The sequence below is a fragment of the Pituophis catenifer genome, unplaced genomic scaffold (assembly GCF_029215685.1).
Source record: "Pituophis catenifer annectens isolate HBS135680 unplaced genomic scaffold, rPitCat1.0.hap2 SCAF_2, whole genome shotgun sequence".
In the NCBI taxonomy this organism is placed as follows: Eukaryota; Metazoa; Chordata; class Lepidosauria; order Squamata; family Colubridae; genus Pituophis; species Pituophis catenifer.
In genome coordinates this window covers 198562371-198583055 of record NW_027256882.1, presented here as the reverse complement: position 1 = coordinate 198583055, position 20685 = coordinate 198562371, and the positions used below count along the sequence as shown (strand labels likewise).

The following is a 20685-nucleotide window of genomic DNA, read 5'->3' as shown; positions in this document are numbered from 1 at the left end:
TAGTTAGATGTAATTCTGAATAATCAGTTCGACAAAGGAAAGGGATAAGCAGGCATAAGAAGCAACCATATCTTTTGATACTGCAAACATACCACTTTCTAAGGAATGAACTTGGGCCTGATGCAAGGATGCAGATGTGAAAGCTGAGGCAAGCTCTCAAAACACTCAATAGGGCATAGTCAGCTGGTCAAGGTTGTAGTTGGCTACAGTTCCTTGTCTAGTCACATTCCCATTAATTCTTATGTACTCACAATGCTAGCCAGTCAGCTAAAAAAACATTTGGATGTGAATTTGTTCAATGTTGCAGTGAACATAATCAGGAAAATGGAGGCAAATCTGCAAACCATCACAGAATAGTGCAGAAGATACTACCATTGTTATGACAACCCCCATCTACTCTAGCAGCTATCCTGGCTGTCACGTTTGATCCTTTCTGGCTGCTTCCAGCTGTTGACACCCCTCGAGACGATTCTTCTATGTGAGGCCTGGCTGGAGGGTTCTCTAAGGTCCAGGCAACATCAGACCTGAAGAACAGAAATACCACAGTCATTGGTGCTTCCCTCATATGGTACAGGAAATACATTTGGTCTGCATTTAAGGAAACCTATGTCAGGAAAGAATTCATTTTGTAGCTCAAATTTTCTAAGCTTAGTAAGTTTGAGACATGTGAGAGTACAATTTTCATTACCAGCCAGTGTCAGTTGAAGTTACTAGGTAAAATAATAATCCACACCCAACTGAATAAATATTGCTTTGGCAAGAATGGTGCTTTGCAAAGTCTGAACTTGCCTTTCTAAAGGAGGCAAGAACCATTCTCAATCAGTGTTTAGTGCCAATGATGAAATTACAAATCTTTTTTTGACACTTGCTATGCAACAGGCGGCTGAATGCTGCTATGTCTGCCAAATATCTTAGGATACAGTGCTTACAGTTCTAACTATTTGTAACTGCTGTCTTAGAATGTCTGCTTTGAAGAGCAAAAAAAGAATTGAATATCTGTAAGTTTCTTTATCTTTGATCTAGCTATACACAGATGGTTTAACAAAATGCTGACTACCACCATAGTGCAGGAAAGAGAAGGGGAAGACATTTTCCCATTGAAATAACATCATCATCAACAATAACACACCGAGCAGAATTCAACTGCTTCATGATATATCTTTTGACTTCTGTGCAGAGAGATTTGCACTATCACCCCAGCAGAACTCTCAAGAACATCACCTCCTATCTGCAAACTGAACTTCAGAACCCATGAAAAGCTTCTTGACTTGATCCTGGTTTATTAGCCCTGGATCTGGAAGACTTAAAAAAGCAATCACCCAGGCTAGATGAGTGAGTTCCAAGAAATATTTTGCACAGGAGCTCTGGAGGGTGGAGTCTGCAGGGGGGATGGAGGAAGCTAGGAGGAACGTTGTGTGTCTGTGTGTGTTATGCAGCAGCACCACGCAAGAAGACTGGTGAATGAATGGAGTGGTGGTACAAGAGCACAGAGAGACTGTGGGACTTATCAGAAAGACTTGTGATCTTACCTGTTGGCTTTCCCATTGACTTTGCTTATGAGAAGCTATCAGGGAAGGGTGCAAATGATAATCATTTGATTGCAGAGATGGTACAATGGCTGGAATTCTAAGGCCCAGTTGTAAGTACCATCATTTAATGTCATTGCAACTTCAAATGGTTGCTGAGCGAGTGGTTGGTAAACAAGGATCACCAGTGTACTACTTTGAGATTGGGGTGGGTTGCAAATACTATTCAATAAAGAAACAAACTACAAGTTCCTGTTATATTGTCAGGACAATTTAATCCATTAATACCCAGTCTAGAAGTATGACTGACAGAGCTTTTCATTTACTGAAGTACCGCCAAACTTACTTTTTTCTGAAAGCAAGGATCTTATTATTCTGAATGACACAATCTTCCATGCTGGACACTTGCTGTAAAATAGTCTTTTTGCTCTTCCCTTGAAAAATCAAATTATCTTGTACTAAAGCCTTGGTTTGATCAAGCATCTCAATCCCGTAACTTCGGAAGGAGTGGATTCTGTTCTTGGTTACCTGGAGTGCATAACAGGACAGTAACATGTCATTCCTTTTGAATATGAGGGACCAATTAGTTGGCTATCAAATTTAATTCAAGCAGAAACAGTTCTCTAATTTTGAAGGGAAGAAAAAAGATTCTGTAATCCCTTTGGAAAAATGTATTTTCAAAGGAACTGGCAACCAGCTATTTCTCAATCTGTAGGCAGAACTGCAGGAATGGGGACCCGGAGGATCATTTTTAAAAACCTGATTAGGTTGCACAGGCAGAATAAGAGCTCAAGACTCTGATCCGTTCCTGCCATTTAAAGAATGTGCAGTTTTCTATATTCTATATTAAATACTTCAATAGAAACTTGTAAGGCATATTGAAAAAGCTTGAGCATCACTAGCAAAATATTATTTGAGTGCTTTTCCTTTTCAAGCCCAAAAGCAGACCTGAATATTCTACGGCCTGTGGGCCACATCCAGCTCATTACAACCTACAGGCCACATCTGACCCTTTGGCTGTCCCTATCTGGACTGCAGTGATTCGGCTCTCCGCAACCGGCCCAGTTGCCCATGTGGCCCATTGAAAAAATTGCCACCTGGGGGACCTTTATCTATTGCTGAAGGGGACCAATGTACTCAGAACATATCTCATAGCTCTATCATTGCCCTGCCTGACTCTTAATATGACCAGCTGGCATGCTGAGGAGCCAAACATCAGCATCTAGCACCAGTTTTATTTTCCATGCTCCTGTCCTCACAACAATGCTTCTGTCCATGTCACAGTCTTAGGAGAAAAATAAAGGGTAGGTGGCTACAGTTTGGTCCACCAAAAGTCCCTCCCAGACAGACAAATACTAGATGGAATTTGGTAGGGAGTCACGAGGTGGTGAATAAATGTGGCAACAAGGAACATCCTTACCTATTTGCCTTCTGGAAAATACATATATTGTGACTGGCCATGCCTGCTCTAGCAACTATTTTGTCAGTGAGCAAATTCTCCCCTGTGACAAAAGTTCCTCTAAATTGGGATCCTCTATTTAAATGGTATATTTAAAAAAGATCATGTGAATCAATTAGGACTTCAGACATCCAGATACAAGTTGGATGGGTGAAATGGAGAAAAAAAACAGGGGGGGGAATTGCTTTCTGACCCACTGGGAGTTTTGAGGGATGGAGGAAGAGTAAGGCATCTTTTCCTTCTGCACATATGGATTCCTGCCTGCCTCTCCTCATACTACTCTATAAATTTGTATGTTCAGATTTGAGGTTCACTATTCTCGAATAGCTCAGAATTCCTGAAACATAATCTGTCATATTGGATACTGCATGCCAGTGGTGGGATTCAAATTTTTTTACTACCGATTCTGTGGGCATGGCTTGGTGGGTGTGGCAGGGGAAGAATACTGCAAAATCTCCATTCCCTCCCCACTGCAGGGGAAGGCTACTGCAAAATCTCCATTTCCTCCCAATCAGCTGGGACTTGGGAGGCAGAGAATAGATGGGGGCAGGGCCAGTCAGAGGTGGTATTTACCGGTTCTATGAACTACTCAAAATTTCCGCTACCGGTTCTCCAGAACTGGTCAGAACCTGCTGAATATCACTTCTGCTACATGCATGCCAACAATTCCTGGTTGTTTGAATCCCCAATCAAGTATGCTTCCTAGAGGGCAACGTTTGATGCTTCCACTTAATTCTGGATACAGAGAGAGTGGTATGATACCCAGCAAGTCATCTAGATAAACATTTGATTTTTAATGACAGGGAAGGACAATTGTTTTTTTAACTGTTTTAGGGTTCATGCTAGTTTTTGCATTTCCTTCCACTAAGTGAGGGGAAGCTATATCAGCAAAGTTACATTGATGCAGTTGAGGGGAGCTCTAGGAGATAGAAGAAAAGGCTATGAAACTGTACGTCTATGGAGATTCTCAGTCATCTAGATCATGGTTGCCCCAAAGGTGCTTTTTCAAAAGCTAACTGGACTTTCTTTGTGGTTTTTTTTTTCTTGAAGATGTTTTGCTTCTCATCCAAGAACTGAACTGAAGAAGCTTCTTGGATGAGAAGTGGAACATCTTCAAGGAAAAAACAAAGGAAGTCCAGTTGGCTTTTGAAAAAGCACCTTTGGTGCTATGAAACTACATTGCAGCCTTGGAAATGGGAGAGCTGCGACATCAGACTTCCAATGCATTTGATGGTAGGATTCACCCAACACACTGAATACTGAATCCAATCCTGGTTTTGTCTCCTTTGTACCTATCATTTCTAAGTGCAGCCTAGCATTAATGTTCTATAATAAATTTCTCCCTAAGGCATTTCTCCTCCAAGGAATGGTCCAAAATGTTTACTTGTTGGCATCTTCTCTTGGGGAAATAATGGATTCTGGCCAAAATCCAAGTAGCAGCGGCGTCAAATGATTCTCAGGTTTCTCACTGATGTTATCCAGTGGAGGATGAGCACTGCAATATTCAGAGACATGACTTCAACTGCCAATGTGGCTGGGAAATTCATGGAGGGACTTTGAGTCAGCCACCCACTTTAATCTTGCCAACTTCACAATGAGAACATCCTTTTTTGGAGAAAGGAGGTGATATTACTAATTATATTAATAAGCCTGTTCTTTTTTTAGGCACCCACCTTCATGTTGGCTGCCTGCAAGAGTCGGAGGCCACATCCCTGGTTTCCTAGAACGTCATTCTCTGTGATGACCCCATCGCCCTTGGAGCTAATGCCATGGCTGCTGTTGTCATAGATCCCATTGCCACGGAGTTCCACCCGGCACTCGGCTTCCACCAGGACTCCCCCAAGGCTATTGCAAGAAATGCTGTTATTTGCAATTCGGGTGAGTTGCGAGCTTTGAAACACGGCAACCCCGTAGTCATGGTTGGCGTGGATGGCATTTCCAATGATATTCAAAGCTTCGCTGCTTTTGACATACAAGCCAGCAGCTATGGAAAAAAGAAGAGAATACAGAGGGGAATCAATTCTCTCAACAAAAACAAAACAAGGAGAGAGGCATTCAGTCTCAATAAATTCTATCTATAGCTATATTTATATATATCTATATTTAAAATAGATGGTTGGCCTTTCTTAAATGGAGAAAATGCAAAAATATCAAATGGCAAACAATAGTCATAGATGTGCATTTCAGGGAGTGAGATCACTGAGGGACAAGGAATTTCAGGCAGTTGTTGAGTGTAATTTGGGGGCAGTAACAGGGCAGCAAGTACAAGCACAACAATCAACCCCCCCCCCAAAAAAAGCAAGAGTATGTCATCATCATCATCATCATCATCATCATCATCATCATCATCCCTGTTGTATTCTGTAAGATCAGCATCACGGTCTACAGCTTAGCTCTCTGCTTCTATTACAATTCACACATTTCAGCAATGAAAACTGCTCATCCCCAGTTGAGGCTCCCTGAAAAGTCAAGCAGTGCAATCTTATCTTTAGCATGCCTTATCCATTCTTGGCCTATACACACACACAGACACACAATTTCAGACGGCAATCCAAATGCCTATATAAAATCAGTCAATGAAACTTAAAATGAGATCTTCCCCAACTTCATCTAATATCGAAAATAAAATGATAATTACAAATTATTCACTACTCAGCTTAGACTAAAACTGAATCAAAAGGAGTAAACAAAACCCCCAGTGTGTGCTAGAAATTAGCATATGGTTTATCCACACAAGTATCACGCAGCAGGCTAATATGTTTTGTAAAGGATTATCACAGCTTTCTACATCAGGGGTGTCAAACTGTTTAGATTTGGCCTGCGGGGCGGCCCTGGAAACAGCGAAGGACCGGCCCACACTGCCAGCGAAAACAGAGCTTAGGAGGGCTGCATGTGGCCCTCCCAAGCTCCATTTTCGCTGGCAGATGGTTGCAGAAGGCCGTCGCAGCCGAAAATGGAGCTCACAAGCCCGTTTTAGCTGGCAGAGTGCTCGGGCCACCACAGGCGCCCCTGACATGAGTGACGTCAAGCTGACAACACCCACCCTGACCACGCCCATCCCGGTCCCCCAAGGTCAAACACAACCCTGATGCAGCCCTCAATGAAATCAAGTTTGACATGCCTGCTCTACCTTATTGTGTTTCTGCGGGGACTTTGTGCAAATTATTAAGTGGTGGCCCCCTTAAGATTTCCTTCATATTAATCTGGTTATCCAATTTTTCTAGGACTCACCTCCATTATGGTTGATGTTGTTTGATTCCACAAGGGCCACGTTGATGGGCCGCCGGGAAGTCAAGCGTTCATCCTCACTCTCCAGGTCATTCTCCCAGTTGGCTGCTTCTCCTTCTTCATTGAAGTTCTCATTGCCTCCTTGGTTGACAAGATAATCGTTAGCATCGTCCTTGCGGCAAAACACTGCGATGCCATAGATGCTGTTGTGCCCTATTTGGTTGTTGGTAACATGGGGAAGGCTGGATGACATTATCCAGACACCACAGCCCTTATTACCTACAAGAGAAGCATGGAGAGTTGTCAGGTTTCCTTTCAAATTATGTCACAGATTTGGTACTAGAACTGAGAAGCACTTTGGTCCAAGTTAGTTTAGTTTAGAATAGCTGGCTGGAGAATTCTGGGAGTTGAAGTCCACAAGTCTTAAAGTTGCCAAGTTTGAAGACCTTTGGTTTAGTTAGTTAGTTTAGTTAGTTTACTTTATTATCATTGTACCTCGTACAACAAAATTAAATGCCAACTTCAGTGTACATCATACATAAGAAAACTATAAAAATAAAAAAAAACATACATCCTTCATGTTATACAATTGAATTGAAAACGCCTGATACTGCATTAATATTACACTATACTAGTCCACTATACTAGTCCACTAGTCCAAGGCTATATACCACAGCAGAGTTCAAGATCCAAATCAGGTAGACTCAAATATCTATGACATCAGCTTTGATCACTGACAGACTGGTTGATACACCCTTGATTTAGTGGTTTTTGATATAGATACAAGGAATTTGACCTTTTGTCCTTGCTTGGGATCTCTAGGCTTCCCAGGAACAGCTCAAGTCTCCTGCACTTCCTAGCAATGGAAATCTTGAGGAATGGAAGACACCCATTTCTAAAGCTGGATTCAGGTATCAAAAACCAGAGGTCTTTGTCCTATTTTGACCTACCAGTAGGCTTGAACACTCTACCATGCACAGAATTGTTCAGAAACCCTGCAGGTGTGGAAGAGAAATCTCCATGGGGAAAAAGGCATGAGTCCCCCCTGCTCTTGTGACAATGATCTTCACCACAAGCCACAGAAGAATGAGATCACCTAAGTGATCAATGCACCAAATTCACAAGACGTCACACAATTTAGACACTCTAAAAATGTCTTTTGGATCTTCATGTTCTGCAAGAGAATCAGCAGCTACTCAGGCCAGATTCTAATTACATTGATAGGCTTAAAACGGTTCCAGATAGCATAAAAAAAAAAAAAACCACCTGTATTTTCCAAATACAACCCACATTTCATTTGGAAAGGGGATTTAGAACAGGCTTACCATAAATGGTGTTTCCTTCTACAAGTCCTTTTCCTCGTTCTCCAATAACTACTCCATCTGAATAGCCACAACAGATCAGATTACTCCTGAGGACAGGATCTCCACCACGCCGGATGTCTGCACCTCCCCATTGGTTCTCCCGGATGACATTTTCTAAAGTGCGGTAGGCAAATCAGTCAATGAAGAATTGCTAAACATCAATCTTCCAAGAGGAACCCAGCATTTGATTTCTAATGGTGGAAATCCCATCAAGCCAACTCGATACCATTCTTCTCTATGCCAAATCTGCACTATTTTTATTATTTAAGATTGCTAGAGATAGGCTAGCCTATTATTACAAAGTGCAGTTCAAAGCTCTGTGGCAGCCACAGTCAAGAGAAGGCCAGCAGGGAAATACCATAAAGCAGAATAGGAAAAATTCTAATTTGCCAATACTCATGGCCTCTCTTGGGGGAAATTAAAATATTGGGATTTGGGAAAGGCATTTTGGGAGGGTTGGGGTTCTTTAAATCTGGCAAAGGCTTAATAGATCACTGCATTATTTTAAAAAAATCTCTGATCTCTGAAAACATTGGGCAAATCTTTGTTTCCTCCTTTTGCATTTTCAGGAGCAAAATAAGCATTTTAAACTGCCCATTCCCCTGCTCCATCCCTTCAACCAAAAATGGTCTCTGGCATTTTCACTTTTTCCGGAAAGAAAAAGGAAAAGGAAAAGGAAGGGAAGGAAAAGGAAAAGGAAAAGGAAAAGGAAAGGAAAGGAAAGGAAAGGAAAGGAAAGGAAAGGAAAGGAAAGGAAAGGAAAGGAAAGGAAAGGAAAGGAAAGGAATGGAATTAGGCTTTCTTTTCTGACCTAGTTCTGAACACCTATTAGTCTTCGTATACCATTTGGGATGGGAACACATCCTGTAGCCTTTTCAAAATTGTAAAGGCAGGCAACACACCATCTGCGGGCTCCACACAGCACTTGTTTTTAGCACTTTACTCCCAGGAGTAGGTACAGCTAACTGTTCAGACCTGACATGATGTCTTCAATCATACCTACTGTGACTTCCTAGGCAGAGTACAAAGAACATCTGGAAAAGTTCCCCTATCTGCCTCAAATGTTCACAAAGGAAGCAATAGGTAGAAGCTAGCAACCAGACAAGAGAAAGCACTACAACATGTCTTTGTTCTAGACAAAGGCAGTGAAGCAAAGCAACAGTGAGCTAGGAAATAAGTAGGTCAAGCAGCTTTCAATCAGGAACACAGAAGATGGTTTTAGAAAACGTAAGCGTCTCCTAATTTCAATTTTCGACAGGGGAAAAGAACCTTTGCTTATCTGCAGGATTAGTGTAAGGTTTAGTGCAGTGGTGCCAACCTTGGCAACTGCAACATGTGGATTTCAAGTCCCAGAATTCCCCCAGTCAGCAGGAAGTCCACATGTCTTAAAGTTGCCAAGGTTGGACACCTATGGTTTAGAAAGAGATCCTTTGTGAAATACTTTGAAAACTTTGCATCCATTTATTTTAGAGGATGTGGGTTCAAAAGGAATGAAGCAACGCAGCAATTCAAATTAGAATACAACGCTTTGAAGGTGACATCTTATTAGATTCAACATCCATCAAATATGAAATGTTGCCTTTTCCTACCTGTGATTTGGCCTCTTCCATTCTCATTCACAGCTATACCAGCAGCAAGACCCTGGAATATATGGTTCCCACTGGAGCAAAAAGAAAGGAACAACAGCCACTTTTTATAGGACATTCACATACTTGCTGACAAGTTTTCCCAGTAGTCCATATAAATCAAGAGATTCCATTGCAGCAATAGCAAAAAAACATAGATTTTTTTTTTTTTTTTGCTCTGACATGTTTGCTTGCTTGCTTTCTTACATTTTTTCACAGTCTTCACCTACATTTACATTTCTCATGATTCCCCAGTGGTTTGGCTTTCATTGTGAATGGCTTACCATTTTAGTTTAGGTCAAGGTTTATAATTTAGTGTTTAGTCTGAATGATGCCCCTCTGGCTTGTTCAATAAACTAGTATTAAAGCAATCCTATTACTAGTATATTACAATACTATCTCCTTTTTACACCAGTTCCTTTCTTTTCTTAGGCCTTTATATAGATTTTTAGGCAGGTCAAGCCGAGTTAGTTTTCTAATGGAGTGGTTGCAATTAATGTGGGGGCAATGAAACAAAAGAAGGCAAGATCCCAAGCATGGAGGGAAAAGCCACAATGTCCAAGTCTTCTTTTTGACTTTCCAAATGAATGGATTCTCCCCCACCCTTGTTTTGTACGTTTTCAAAATAATGGTAACCGTAAAAGCAGTTATAATGAATGCTTATTCCAAACTTTGGGGAGTCTGCTTCATAGCTACATAATTGCATGGTGTATATATACTTCAATTCTTTAAAAGGGTCTCTAGGGACTGGACATTTTTTAAAAGGAGGGAAGAGATTCAGGAGATTCAGGGGAACCATATAGATCTGCTGATCCCAGCCATAAATAAACACTTGCTTTATTCTGAGGATGCCATTTGGTGTCACCTCTGGTGTCAGAAAGTATACAGCTACACCCAGAGCAGTGGTGGGTTTCAAAAAAATTTACTACCGGTTCTGTGTGTGTGGCTTGGTGGGAGTGGCATGGCTTGGTGGGCGTGGCAGGGGAAGGATGCTGTAAAATCTCCATTCCCATCCCACTCCAGGGGAAGGATACTGTAAAATCTCCATTCTCACCCCATTCCAGGGGAAGGATACTGTAAAATCTCCATTCCCACCCCACTCCAGGAGAAAGTTACTGCAAAATCCCCATTTCCTCCCGATCAGCTGGGACTTGGGAGGCAGAGAATAGATTGGGGCAGGGCCAGTCAGAGGTGGTATTTACCAGTTCTCTGAACTATTCAAAATTTCTGCTACCGGTTCTCCAGAACTGGTCAGAATCTGCTGAAACCCACTTCTGACCCTGAGATGTGATTCTGGATGATACAGGATGCTCTTTTTTTAACCCTTTCCATTCACATTTAACCACTTGCAATGTTGCCAATCAACACAAAGACATCTTCATGATGATAGTCACAGTTACCTCACGGTAAGGAACCAAATTGATTCCCAACTGCACAGGAAAGCCGGAGCCCACTCCATCATGGAAATCATGATCAAGTGCACTATCTCTTTCCATTTGGCTTATACAGTAATCTTCCATGTGAGAGAAATCAACAGATTTTAGGCTTCTGAGATCTTTTTTTCTGGGTGCAGAACGTGCTAACCCAAGTGGACTAATGTCAAGGAAGAACTAGTCTGCTGTAGTGGTTAAGATGATGATCTAGAAACCAGGAGACTGTGAGTTCTAGTTCTGCCTTAGGCTATTGATATTGAGGGGGGGTGGGGGGAACAGCAGTATTAGGAAAGTTTGCTGTCTTATTTATAAAAATAATAAAGGTGGGATAAAAAAAGGTAATAAATAATAAAAAGGCAAGGAGCAAAGAACAGCACTATGTTCTGCCAGCTCTCCCCTTGGTGCTTGCCAAACTCCTTGTTCCGCTTGACTTAAAAAATAATTTAAAAAAGAAATAGGAAGAAGGCCAGCATTAGTTTTTAGCATTATCTTTATTTGCAGCAATAAACATCACTGCCTGTGAAGGAAAATATTTGGGGAGTGCACAGCCATCTCTTCACATATTACTCCTTTTCCCCGTTCTAGTTCTACTCTTTGCAACTGATTGTCCCTTGAGTTTCACTTGAAGTACAATTTCCTGAGATGTAAAAAAGGCCTGTAAAACATTTATTATTAAGCTGGAGGAATTTTTCAGTAGCAGTGCTGGGTGCCAGTTTAAATTAGGGTTATGCTGGGATTAGACAATATTTTTTAAACTGATTGTTACACTGTTATTTGTCAGGTAGTGGTTAATACTGTGCTTTTATTATTTTGCTTGTACTAAATATTTTATTTCATACCAAATAAAAGTATTACTACTAAAACCTATCCTTCTAATAAGAAAAGTTTGCTGGGTGATCATACTTATCAGGATAAGTATTTGGACAATATCTACCCCTCACACTTTCAAGGCACAAAATATGGTCCTAGTGCCAAAAGATTGCCTACCACAGGTAAACCTCCAAGTGCTTCAAGGACCCTCTAAAAGGATGCAAATGACCAACTGTTTGCAAGGAATATAAATCCTTCCATTCCCCATTATCCTGTCAGAGCGGAAGAAGCTTCTTGGATGAGAAGCGAAATGTCTTCAAAAGAAAAAACAAGGAAGTCCAGTTGCCTCCAGAAAAAGCACCTTTGGGACAACCATGACCTGGATGGCTGAGAATCTCTACAGACTTTTAGCTACACAATGTATTGTGTATATACTTGTTCATTAGAGTTGATGCATTCTAAAGGAAAACTTTATAAGAGTCCCAGATGTGCAGCACTAGAATCAAGCAATTAATTTCCCGTTTTATAGGTGAGAAATACTGAGCCTAGAGATAATAGGAATTATTGTCATAGGAATTATTGTTTTCGATTTGTAAACGTTTCTGCAAATCATCCACAAACCTATCACTACAGGTAGTCCTCGATTTAGGACCACAATTGAGTCCAAAATTTCTGTTGCTAACCAAGACAGTTGTTAAGTGAGTTTTGCCTCATTTTACGACCTTTCCTGCCACAATTGTTCAGTGAATCACTACAGTTATTAAGTTAGTAACACAGTTGTTAAGTGAGTCTGGTTTCCCCATTGACTTTGCTTGTCAGAAGGTCACAAAAGGGGATCCCATCAGTGGTGGGTTCCTCCCGGTTCAGCTCAGTTCCACCGAGCCGGTAACGGTGACGATAAGGCGTCACCAAACCAGTTCTGCCCCCCCACCCCCCTGCATTATTCTTACCTTTTATTTGACCCCACCCCCAATCTATTGCTGCCTCCTGAGTCCCAGCTGATCGGTGGAAGGAAAAAAACTGTTTAAACTCTTGCCCTGGAGCTTCAAAGGGCCGCCCTACAGCTGATCAGTGTTAAAAGACAGTGTGGTAGTAGACCAGTGCCTCCAAAAACAAATGAGTAGACCAATGCCTGCAAAAATAAATGGGTAGACCAGTGCCTCCAAAAACAAATGAGTAGACCGGTACAGCTCTGCAAGCAGTTAAAAGCCTGGTAGACCAGTACCTCTGCTAAATCCTAAAGAATTGTCACATGACGATCAAGCCACACCCACAAAATAAGCCACGCCCACAGAACCGGTAGTAAAAAATTTTAGAACCCACCCCTGGATCCCATGACCTGGACCTCTGCAACCATTGTCAATATGACTCAGTTGCCAAGCATCTGAATCTTGATTCCATAACCATGGGGATGCTGCAACAGTCATAAGTGGAAAAACAGTCAAAAGTCACTTTTTTCAGTGGCGGTCACTAAACAAACTGTGGTAAATCGAGAACAACCTGTAGTTCTCAATCTACCTTCTACCTTCCCTGTGATTTCTGAATCAGGCTTTCTGAAGCCTGGTATTTTTGCAAAGCTTATTAATTTTGCCTTTTATTTAGTAGCATCCCTTTGCATTTTTAAGTTCCTTGCTAAGGGTAAAGGGTGGAAGATATATAGGAATCTGATCTACAGTGGGGCAAAAAAGTATTTAGTCAGCCACCAATTGTGCAAGTTCTCCCACTTAAAAAGATGAGAGAGGCCTGTAATTATCATCATAGGTAGACCTCAACTATGAGAGACAAAATGAGAAAACAAATCCAGACAATCACATTGTCTGATTTGGAAATAATTTATTTGCAAATTATGGTGGAAAATAAGTATTTGGTCAATATCAAAAGTTCATCTCAATTCTTTGTTATATATCCTTTGTTGGGAATGACAGAGGTCAAACATAAGTCTTCACAAGGTTGGCACACACTGTTGCTGGTGTGTTGGCCCATTTCTCCATGCAGATTTCCTCTAGAGCAGTGATGTTTTGGGGCTGTCGCTGGGTAACATGGACTTTCAACTCCCTCCAAAGGTTTTCTATGGGGTTGAGATCTGGAGACTGGCTAGGCCACTCCAGGACCTTGAAATGCTTCTTACGAAGCCACTCCTTCGTTGTGCGGGCGGTGTGTTTGGGATCATTGTCATGCTGAAAAACCCTGCCATGTTTCATCTTCAATGCCCTTGCTGATGGAAGGAGGTTTGCACTCAAAATCTCACGATACATGGCCCCATTCATTCTTTCCTGTACACGGATCAGTCATCCTGGTCCCTTTGCAGAGAAACAGCCCCAAAGTATGATGTTGCCACCCCCATGCTTCACAGTAGGTATGGTGTTCTTTGGATGCAACTCAGCATTCTCTCTCCTCCAAACACGACGAGTTGTATTTCTACCAAACACTTCTACTTTGGTTTCATCTGACCATATGACATTCTCCCAATCCTCTTCTGGATCATCCAAATGCTCTCTAGCAAACTTCAGACGGGCCCGGACATGTACTGGTTTAAGCAGGGGGACACGTCTGGCACTGCAGGATCTGAGTCCCTGGCAGCGTATGTGTTACTGATGGTAGCCTTTGTTATGTTGGCCCAACTCTCTGCAGGTCATTCACTAGGTCCCCCCATGTGGTTCTGGGATTTTTGCTCACCGTTCTTGTGATCATTTTGACCCCACAGGGTGAGATCTTGCATGGAGCCCCAGATCGAGGGAGATTATCAGTGGTCTTGTATCTTCCATTTTCTAATTATTGCTCCCACAGTTGCTTTCTTACAATAAGCTACTTGCCTATTGCAGATTCAGTCTTCCCAGCCTGGTGCAGGTCTACAATTTTGTTTCTGGTGTCCTTCAACAGCTCTTTGGTCTTCACCATAGTGGAGTTTGGAGTGTGACTGTTTGAGGTTGTGTTCAGGTGTCTTTTATATGATAACAAGTTCAAACAGGTGCCATTAATACAGGTAATGAGTGGAGGACAGAGGAGCCTCTTAAAGAAGAACTTACAGGTCTGTGAGAGCCAGAAATCTTGCTTGTTTGTAGGTGACCAAATTCTTATTTTCCACCATAATTTGCAAATAAATTCTTTCCAAATCAGACTATGTGATTGTCTGGATTTGTTTTCTCATTTTGTCTCTCATAGTTGAGGTCTACCTATGATGACAATTACAGGCCTTTCTCATCTTTTTAAGTGGGAGAATTTGCACAATTGGTGGCTGACTAAATACTTTTTTGCCCCATTGTATCAGGGGATGCATCACTTTGTGCACTGTAAAGGCATAACATCCTGGTTGCTGCTTTGGGCATAGTGAGCAAACAACAAACCAGCTTCACCATCCTTTGCAATATTTATTTATTTTCAAAGTGATAAACAAGTCAGTGCAGAAGGAGTTTTTGGAGTTCTTTGGAAAGTTTTAACAGCCACATGAAAGTAATGTGCTTTCTTGACAAATTATAGTGTTAAAAGAAAAATGGTTGTACTATTTGGTGAGGACAATTTGCTCTCTGTGGAAAGGACAAAAGAACATAGCACAATGAGAACAGGTACAAGGCACTCTCAAAGTGAAAAAGCCACCTGGAAAAACATCAATAGTTCATTTCAAGCAGAGTGAAAACTTCTAGAACCCAAATTAAGTGGAATATGCAATTCCAGGCAAAAAATCAGAGCAAAAAATGAATCTGGAATGGAATATCTCAGGTGGAGATCAAAGAAGAACTGATGATTTACGGCCTTCAGCTCACCAATGCCATCTGAGACAAGTCTTGCATTAAGAGGCCAACACTGCCAATCCAAAGAAGCTATGGTATCTTTGACACAGTCAGTAGTTAAAATCCAGAAAGAATCACTTTCATTTTTTGCTCTCTTCTAATTTGAAGATTTAGTTATACAATTCATTATCTAAGGAACTTATAGCAACATGGTTCCTCACAAACACAACTCTATTAGGGAGGTTATGCTGAGGCAAACAGTGACTAATTATCTTTTACTGAACCAATTACCATTAGCTGGGTTCCCACAAAAATGGATGTGCAAAATTCAACCAATTCAGCAGTCACCAAAAATTCTGGAATGTTTCATTTCTCCTAGACCTTTATTGGGTTTGGAGATTTCCAAAAATTGTCAAATGTCTGTCCCCAAACCCCTCCTGGCGTATCCTGGCAGAAGTTCAACAAAAGAGGAATAGAATGTTTCAGAGAACTCTATATTCTAATTCTAAATCATGGAATTTTCCACATCTCTAAGATAAGATATAAACCAGCAAATCATATGATGGCTTAGCATGTAATGTGAATGCAACTATTGACTGGTCTGTGAAACATTTTGAATTTGAACCGTCTCCAATTTGAAATGTCCTAAATCAAGATGGGGGCAGTAGCCTGGGGAGCAAAATTATTCCTTACACATTTGAAACAGGCCATTCTGATCCTTTTGAGAATATTCTGAATTCAGAACACTTATGTGATTGGAATGGCCAATTTGAACTCAAATGGGATGTCTCACATTTGAAGCAGTTCAAATCCAAAACATTTTGTACTTAGAAATATGAGACATAGACAGAACCTGGTTCCTAGTTTCACATTCTTAATTCTGATACTGTATTCTCCCTCTCTCTCTCTCTCCCTCCCTCTCTCTCCTTGCTATCAGAAAGGAACAAGGCTTTCTATATTGCTTTCCCCATTTTGCTATAGCAAAATAAAAACACAATTTCTGTGTACTACTGAGGAAATGGAAGGCAGAATATGATTTGTGTATTGGAGGATGAGGAATTAAAAGATACTCTTGGGTATTTCTCTGATGCTTTGAATTAAAAAAGAAATCTTTCAGATCAATCAGTAAAGGGTAAACAACAAAAGAAAACTTCCCAGTGCAATTTTCTTATATTTCTGAGAATGCCTCCCCATGAAAACCCATGCGTTTTGGAATATTGTTACAAATATGGACCCAAGTGAGAATCTTTTTAGTACATATAAGTCACTGGGGAACAATTAATGTAGCAATACTTTCTTAGGCACAACAACACCTTGTGGAAATAGACTAAATCATCAATGGGGCTGCCTCTTGTTTTGTTCAGACACAAATAGATATCTTGATTTCAAATGCTTGGCTACAGCTGCTGTTGACACAATACCCAGGAAGGGAAATTAAATCTCCACTTTGAGCCCTCGATTCCTTTATGCATGTTTTCTTCCAGGTGGATTGCCTGTATCATTATCACTACCTTGGACAGCTACCTATTTAGAAATCATACTCATTTGACAAGTCTGATTCCCATTGGCTTTGGAGAACTCTTACAGTTGTAAGGTTTTTAAAAAAGTTTTCTACTTATCAAACTATTATGGTGGAATAAGCCATTCTCAAGCAAACACCTAAATCTCACTTGGTTGCAGCTGTTGCTTGGATCATCTCCCATTTGAATTTGAAGTCTAGCGCTCATATGAAAATGATACCAGTCTCCATTCACACTGGGAGAAATAAAATCCATAGAGTAGTCTCAGTGTTGAAAGGTGCTTCACACAATGCTCCTGTGTGAATGAGGCAATGAGGTGAGAGTCTTAGTCAGGGGTCTCCAAACTTGGCAACTTTAAGACTTCTGGACTTCAATTCTCAGAATTCTGGGAGTTGAAGTCCACAAGTCTTAAAGTTGCCAAGTTTGGAGACCCCTGGTCTTAGTCTTACCAGTTGAAAAGGGCTTCTTGGATGCTTTCCATACAGTTTACAGGGAAAGTGTACAACCCACAGTGATGGGGGGCGGCAGGGAAAGGAGTAAATATTAATAAAGAAGAATATTTAATGGGAATTAAATATTTAATTAAAGAATATTTAAAGTAGACCAAAAGACCCAACAACCCTAGAAGAAAAACCAGGAGTGATCTACATAAAATGTAAGGACCACAACAACCACTATGTAGGACAAACAGACAGAAGACTGACAGAACGCATTCACAAACACCAACTAGCAGTCAGAAGACATGATGAAAATTCTTTAATTTCACAACATATAGACAGATTTAATCATAGTTTCAATTGGGAAATTGTGACCATCCTAGACCAAGCCAAGTCTAAAAACACCAGGGAATTTCTAGAAGCTTAGCACTCTGACAAATCAGCCATCAATAGACCCATACACATTAACAACATCTACAGACTATGCAAAAGGGACTATCACCCAACCCAAAAAGGAATAAAAAGACTGCAGCACCTCTCCACCAGCAATCAGCATCCAGATCACATAGATTAACTCCAAGGTTAACATCAGACCAACAATCAAGTAAATATTACCCCAATCAAGAAACTGCCAAAGAAGCCAACAGCCAACAGCCCAACCAAAGAATCTCTAAGACCACTCCCACCAACACTGACAGGTAAGCTGCTAGAACACAGGTGTCAAACTCATGGCAACACGTTGCTGTCATGTGACGTATCACGTTTTTTCCCCTTCGTGGAGCTGGGGAGGGGTGTGGCCTGCGCGTGACACATCTGACACATCTACCAGTTTGACACCCCTACACTAGAATATAAAGTGATACTCCTTACTAGCACTGATGTTGTTGTCTAGTTTGGGTAATGAAACGTCTGCAGGAAAACAAGCAAGCTCAGAGAGCACCAAGGACCCCTCATGGAGTAAATATTATTTTCTGCTGCCTGACAAGAGATCCCCTTACATTAAAAAAGCTATTGGGGAATACTGGAGAGGAAGGGTGGGTATAAGGTAGATTGGGACGTGATCCAAAACATATACTACTGAAATGAATATAGCTTGGGTTATAGATTAATTTGGGGCTCTGTTTACACCCTGAAATATGCCACTTTGCTTTAAATAATTTGATGAACAAGCCAGATTGCCCAGGGTCACCATTTGAGTCCTAAATTATACTTTCTAAAATCAAACATTATGCTAAGCCAAAACTAAACACAGATCAAAAGAATATGTGAACTGTTGCGTTGAAGATGTATAGGCTCAACTCAGTTTCCATATCTAAAGACAAATTAAAACATCTCAAAGTTCTTTTTTTAGTAAAAAAAAAAACCTACCTATTTTTCACTAGGCTATGATTATGGAACACATGTCTAGTAAGACACAGTATAGAATAGATTGTGCAAATCTAAAGGTCTTACAAAAAGATTGGCTGGAGATAATGGGGGTTGTAATCCAAAAGAAGAGGGGGCCACAAGGCTGTTCTTCAGGAGAAAGGTGGTTGAAAAATTGATGGGACACATTACTGTCAGGCATGAAGGAACACACTTTCCTGGCTTTGCTTAGGAACAATAAGCCACCTCTCTGTAAGTTCACCCACCATGTTTGAATGTCTCACTGAGGATTTTTTAATATGCTTATATTGGATTTCTAAGCACTTTTAATAAAAGCTACTCTCTGAAAGCATTATGCAATTGTCAAATGCCAAAGTGCCTCCTCGGAGCTGTTAGAAAAGGCAACACCTTTACTGTCTGCTCTTTAACAGAAGAAAGAGCCATTTCCTCAATAAAGGGACACCCAAAGGTAGCAAAAATAAAAATAAAAATGCTGCAACTCATATACCTACCTTACCAGAGGATTGCCATTATACAGAATGTAAATGCCAGCCTCCTTATTTCCATAGATTTGATTGCTACGGATGATGCCTTTTCCGTTGCCAAGGGCAACGATGCCAGAGCGAAGGCCACTGTGGATTCTATTACACTGCCACATTGTTTTATGCATGGTGGGGGAAAAAAGAATAAAAGGGGAAGATAAGAGTGAGCGAAGTCTATCATATTAAATCAAGAACTTCAACATGCTTTCAGACTAAGACAACCAAGTTCCTTAAATGCTAGAAGCTATTCATTTCAAAAAAATGTTTGTCCACTTCTGGATCTTACATTTCAGTAGTCAGTAAACTATTGAATAGCAACTGAATGGGGAAAAAAATGAACGCTCTGGTCAACATATCTCAATATTCTCAGCTATTACCCAGTTAATTAGAACATATGCCTTGCCCAGTATTTGTCATTCTCTGTCTCCACTTCTCAGCTCTTACTCTGCTCACAGATCATACAGTTCAGCAATTTCAAAATTAGGGACTCCCACAGAGGTGAGAAGCTCTTTGCTACTTCCCAGTTTCTCCACTGTGTTTCTCCACTACACCTTCACAGCAGATATTAGCAAATGATCATATATTATCTTAATTAGTGAAAAGTGTCTCCTGCTGATTTTTGCAGGCACATGAGCAAGCCCAGGAAGTGTTTGTTCCTGATCAGTTGGCAATCAACCTCCAGGAGAGAATTTACATTTACAAGGGACAAAATCAAATAGTTATCTCAAAATTTAAGAATGCATGGCAATGGAGGCTAAAACGGTAAATGTAAGCAGAGTTATTAAACAGTTTGCGGTCTCCTACATTAAGAAGAATCAAAAGATTGAGTAGTTAGGCATTAAATCATAATTTCTTGCACATGCTCCAGACATAAAAGCATATATCCAATCAAGTCATTATGCAAAATATTTGTTTCAAGTTTCAAAGGCTCTGTCCTGGGTTCAAAACAGCCGATCCCACTATTCCGTTTTAAGATTCAACTGCTCTGGATTCCAACTCTAAAGAACCTGTTTCAACCTCAAAAACAATTGTGTCAACCTTGAAAAAGAGTTACTCTGAGCACAAAATACTGTCAGGATGTTCAGGACAATGTTGGAATATTTCACTTAAAAAAACTGATTACTTGAAGTTTGGAATATTTTATATCTCTCTGGTCCTCAAATATCAGATGCATTATATCTGATCCCATTATCGCATGCTGCTTTTATGTTGAGTAGATCTTGAACTGATGATTCAGGGCAGTGTTTCCCAATCTTTGTTCACCCATGGCCGCCCCTTCTGACCTTTGTTTTCTCTTGTGGTCCCTCTGTCCAGGTTCCATTACATGATATGGATATGGGAGAATAACTGGTGTGTCTTGTAGCATTAACAAAACTGAATTTGCAGGATAGTACATTTTGCTTTTCTGTGTCTCTTTCAGCATGTGCCATGGCCCCACTGCATGTTTTTCACCTGTGGCCCCCTCAAATATCTTACAGCCTCTAGGAGGCTGTATGGCCCCTGGCTGAGCTGATCTAGCAGACAGTTCAGGTTGTGAGAATCATCATGAGATGCATCAAACTCCATACAAGATTTATAGCACTCATATAAATGACTGCTCCCTAAAACGAGGCTGGCTGCCAGAAATATAACAAGATCTATCTGTTTG

The 20685-nt window shown here is 40.8% G+C and overlaps 1 protein-coding gene across 1 annotated transcript in view; it reads right to left on the bottom strand.

The window, feature by feature from the left end:
• Positions 1–346: 346 nt before the first annotated feature.
• Positions 347–20685, bottom strand: part of FBXO10 (F-box protein 10) — a 33202-nt gene continuing 12863 nt past the window's right edge. The window contains exons 4-10 of the mRNA XM_070935429.1: positions 19008–19144; positions 9167–9237; positions 7539–7691; positions 6217–6492; positions 4659–4969; positions 1873–2054; positions 347–524 (exon numbers count right to left, since the gene is read on the bottom strand). Coding sequence (XP_070791530.1) covers positions 347–524; positions 1873–2054; positions 4659–4969; positions 6217–6492; positions 7539–7691; positions 9167–9237; positions 19008–19144 — 1308 coding nt within the window. The remainder of the gene's footprint in view (positions 525–1872; positions 2055–4658; positions 4970–6216; positions 6493–7538; positions 7692–9166; positions 9238–19007; positions 19145–20685) is intronic.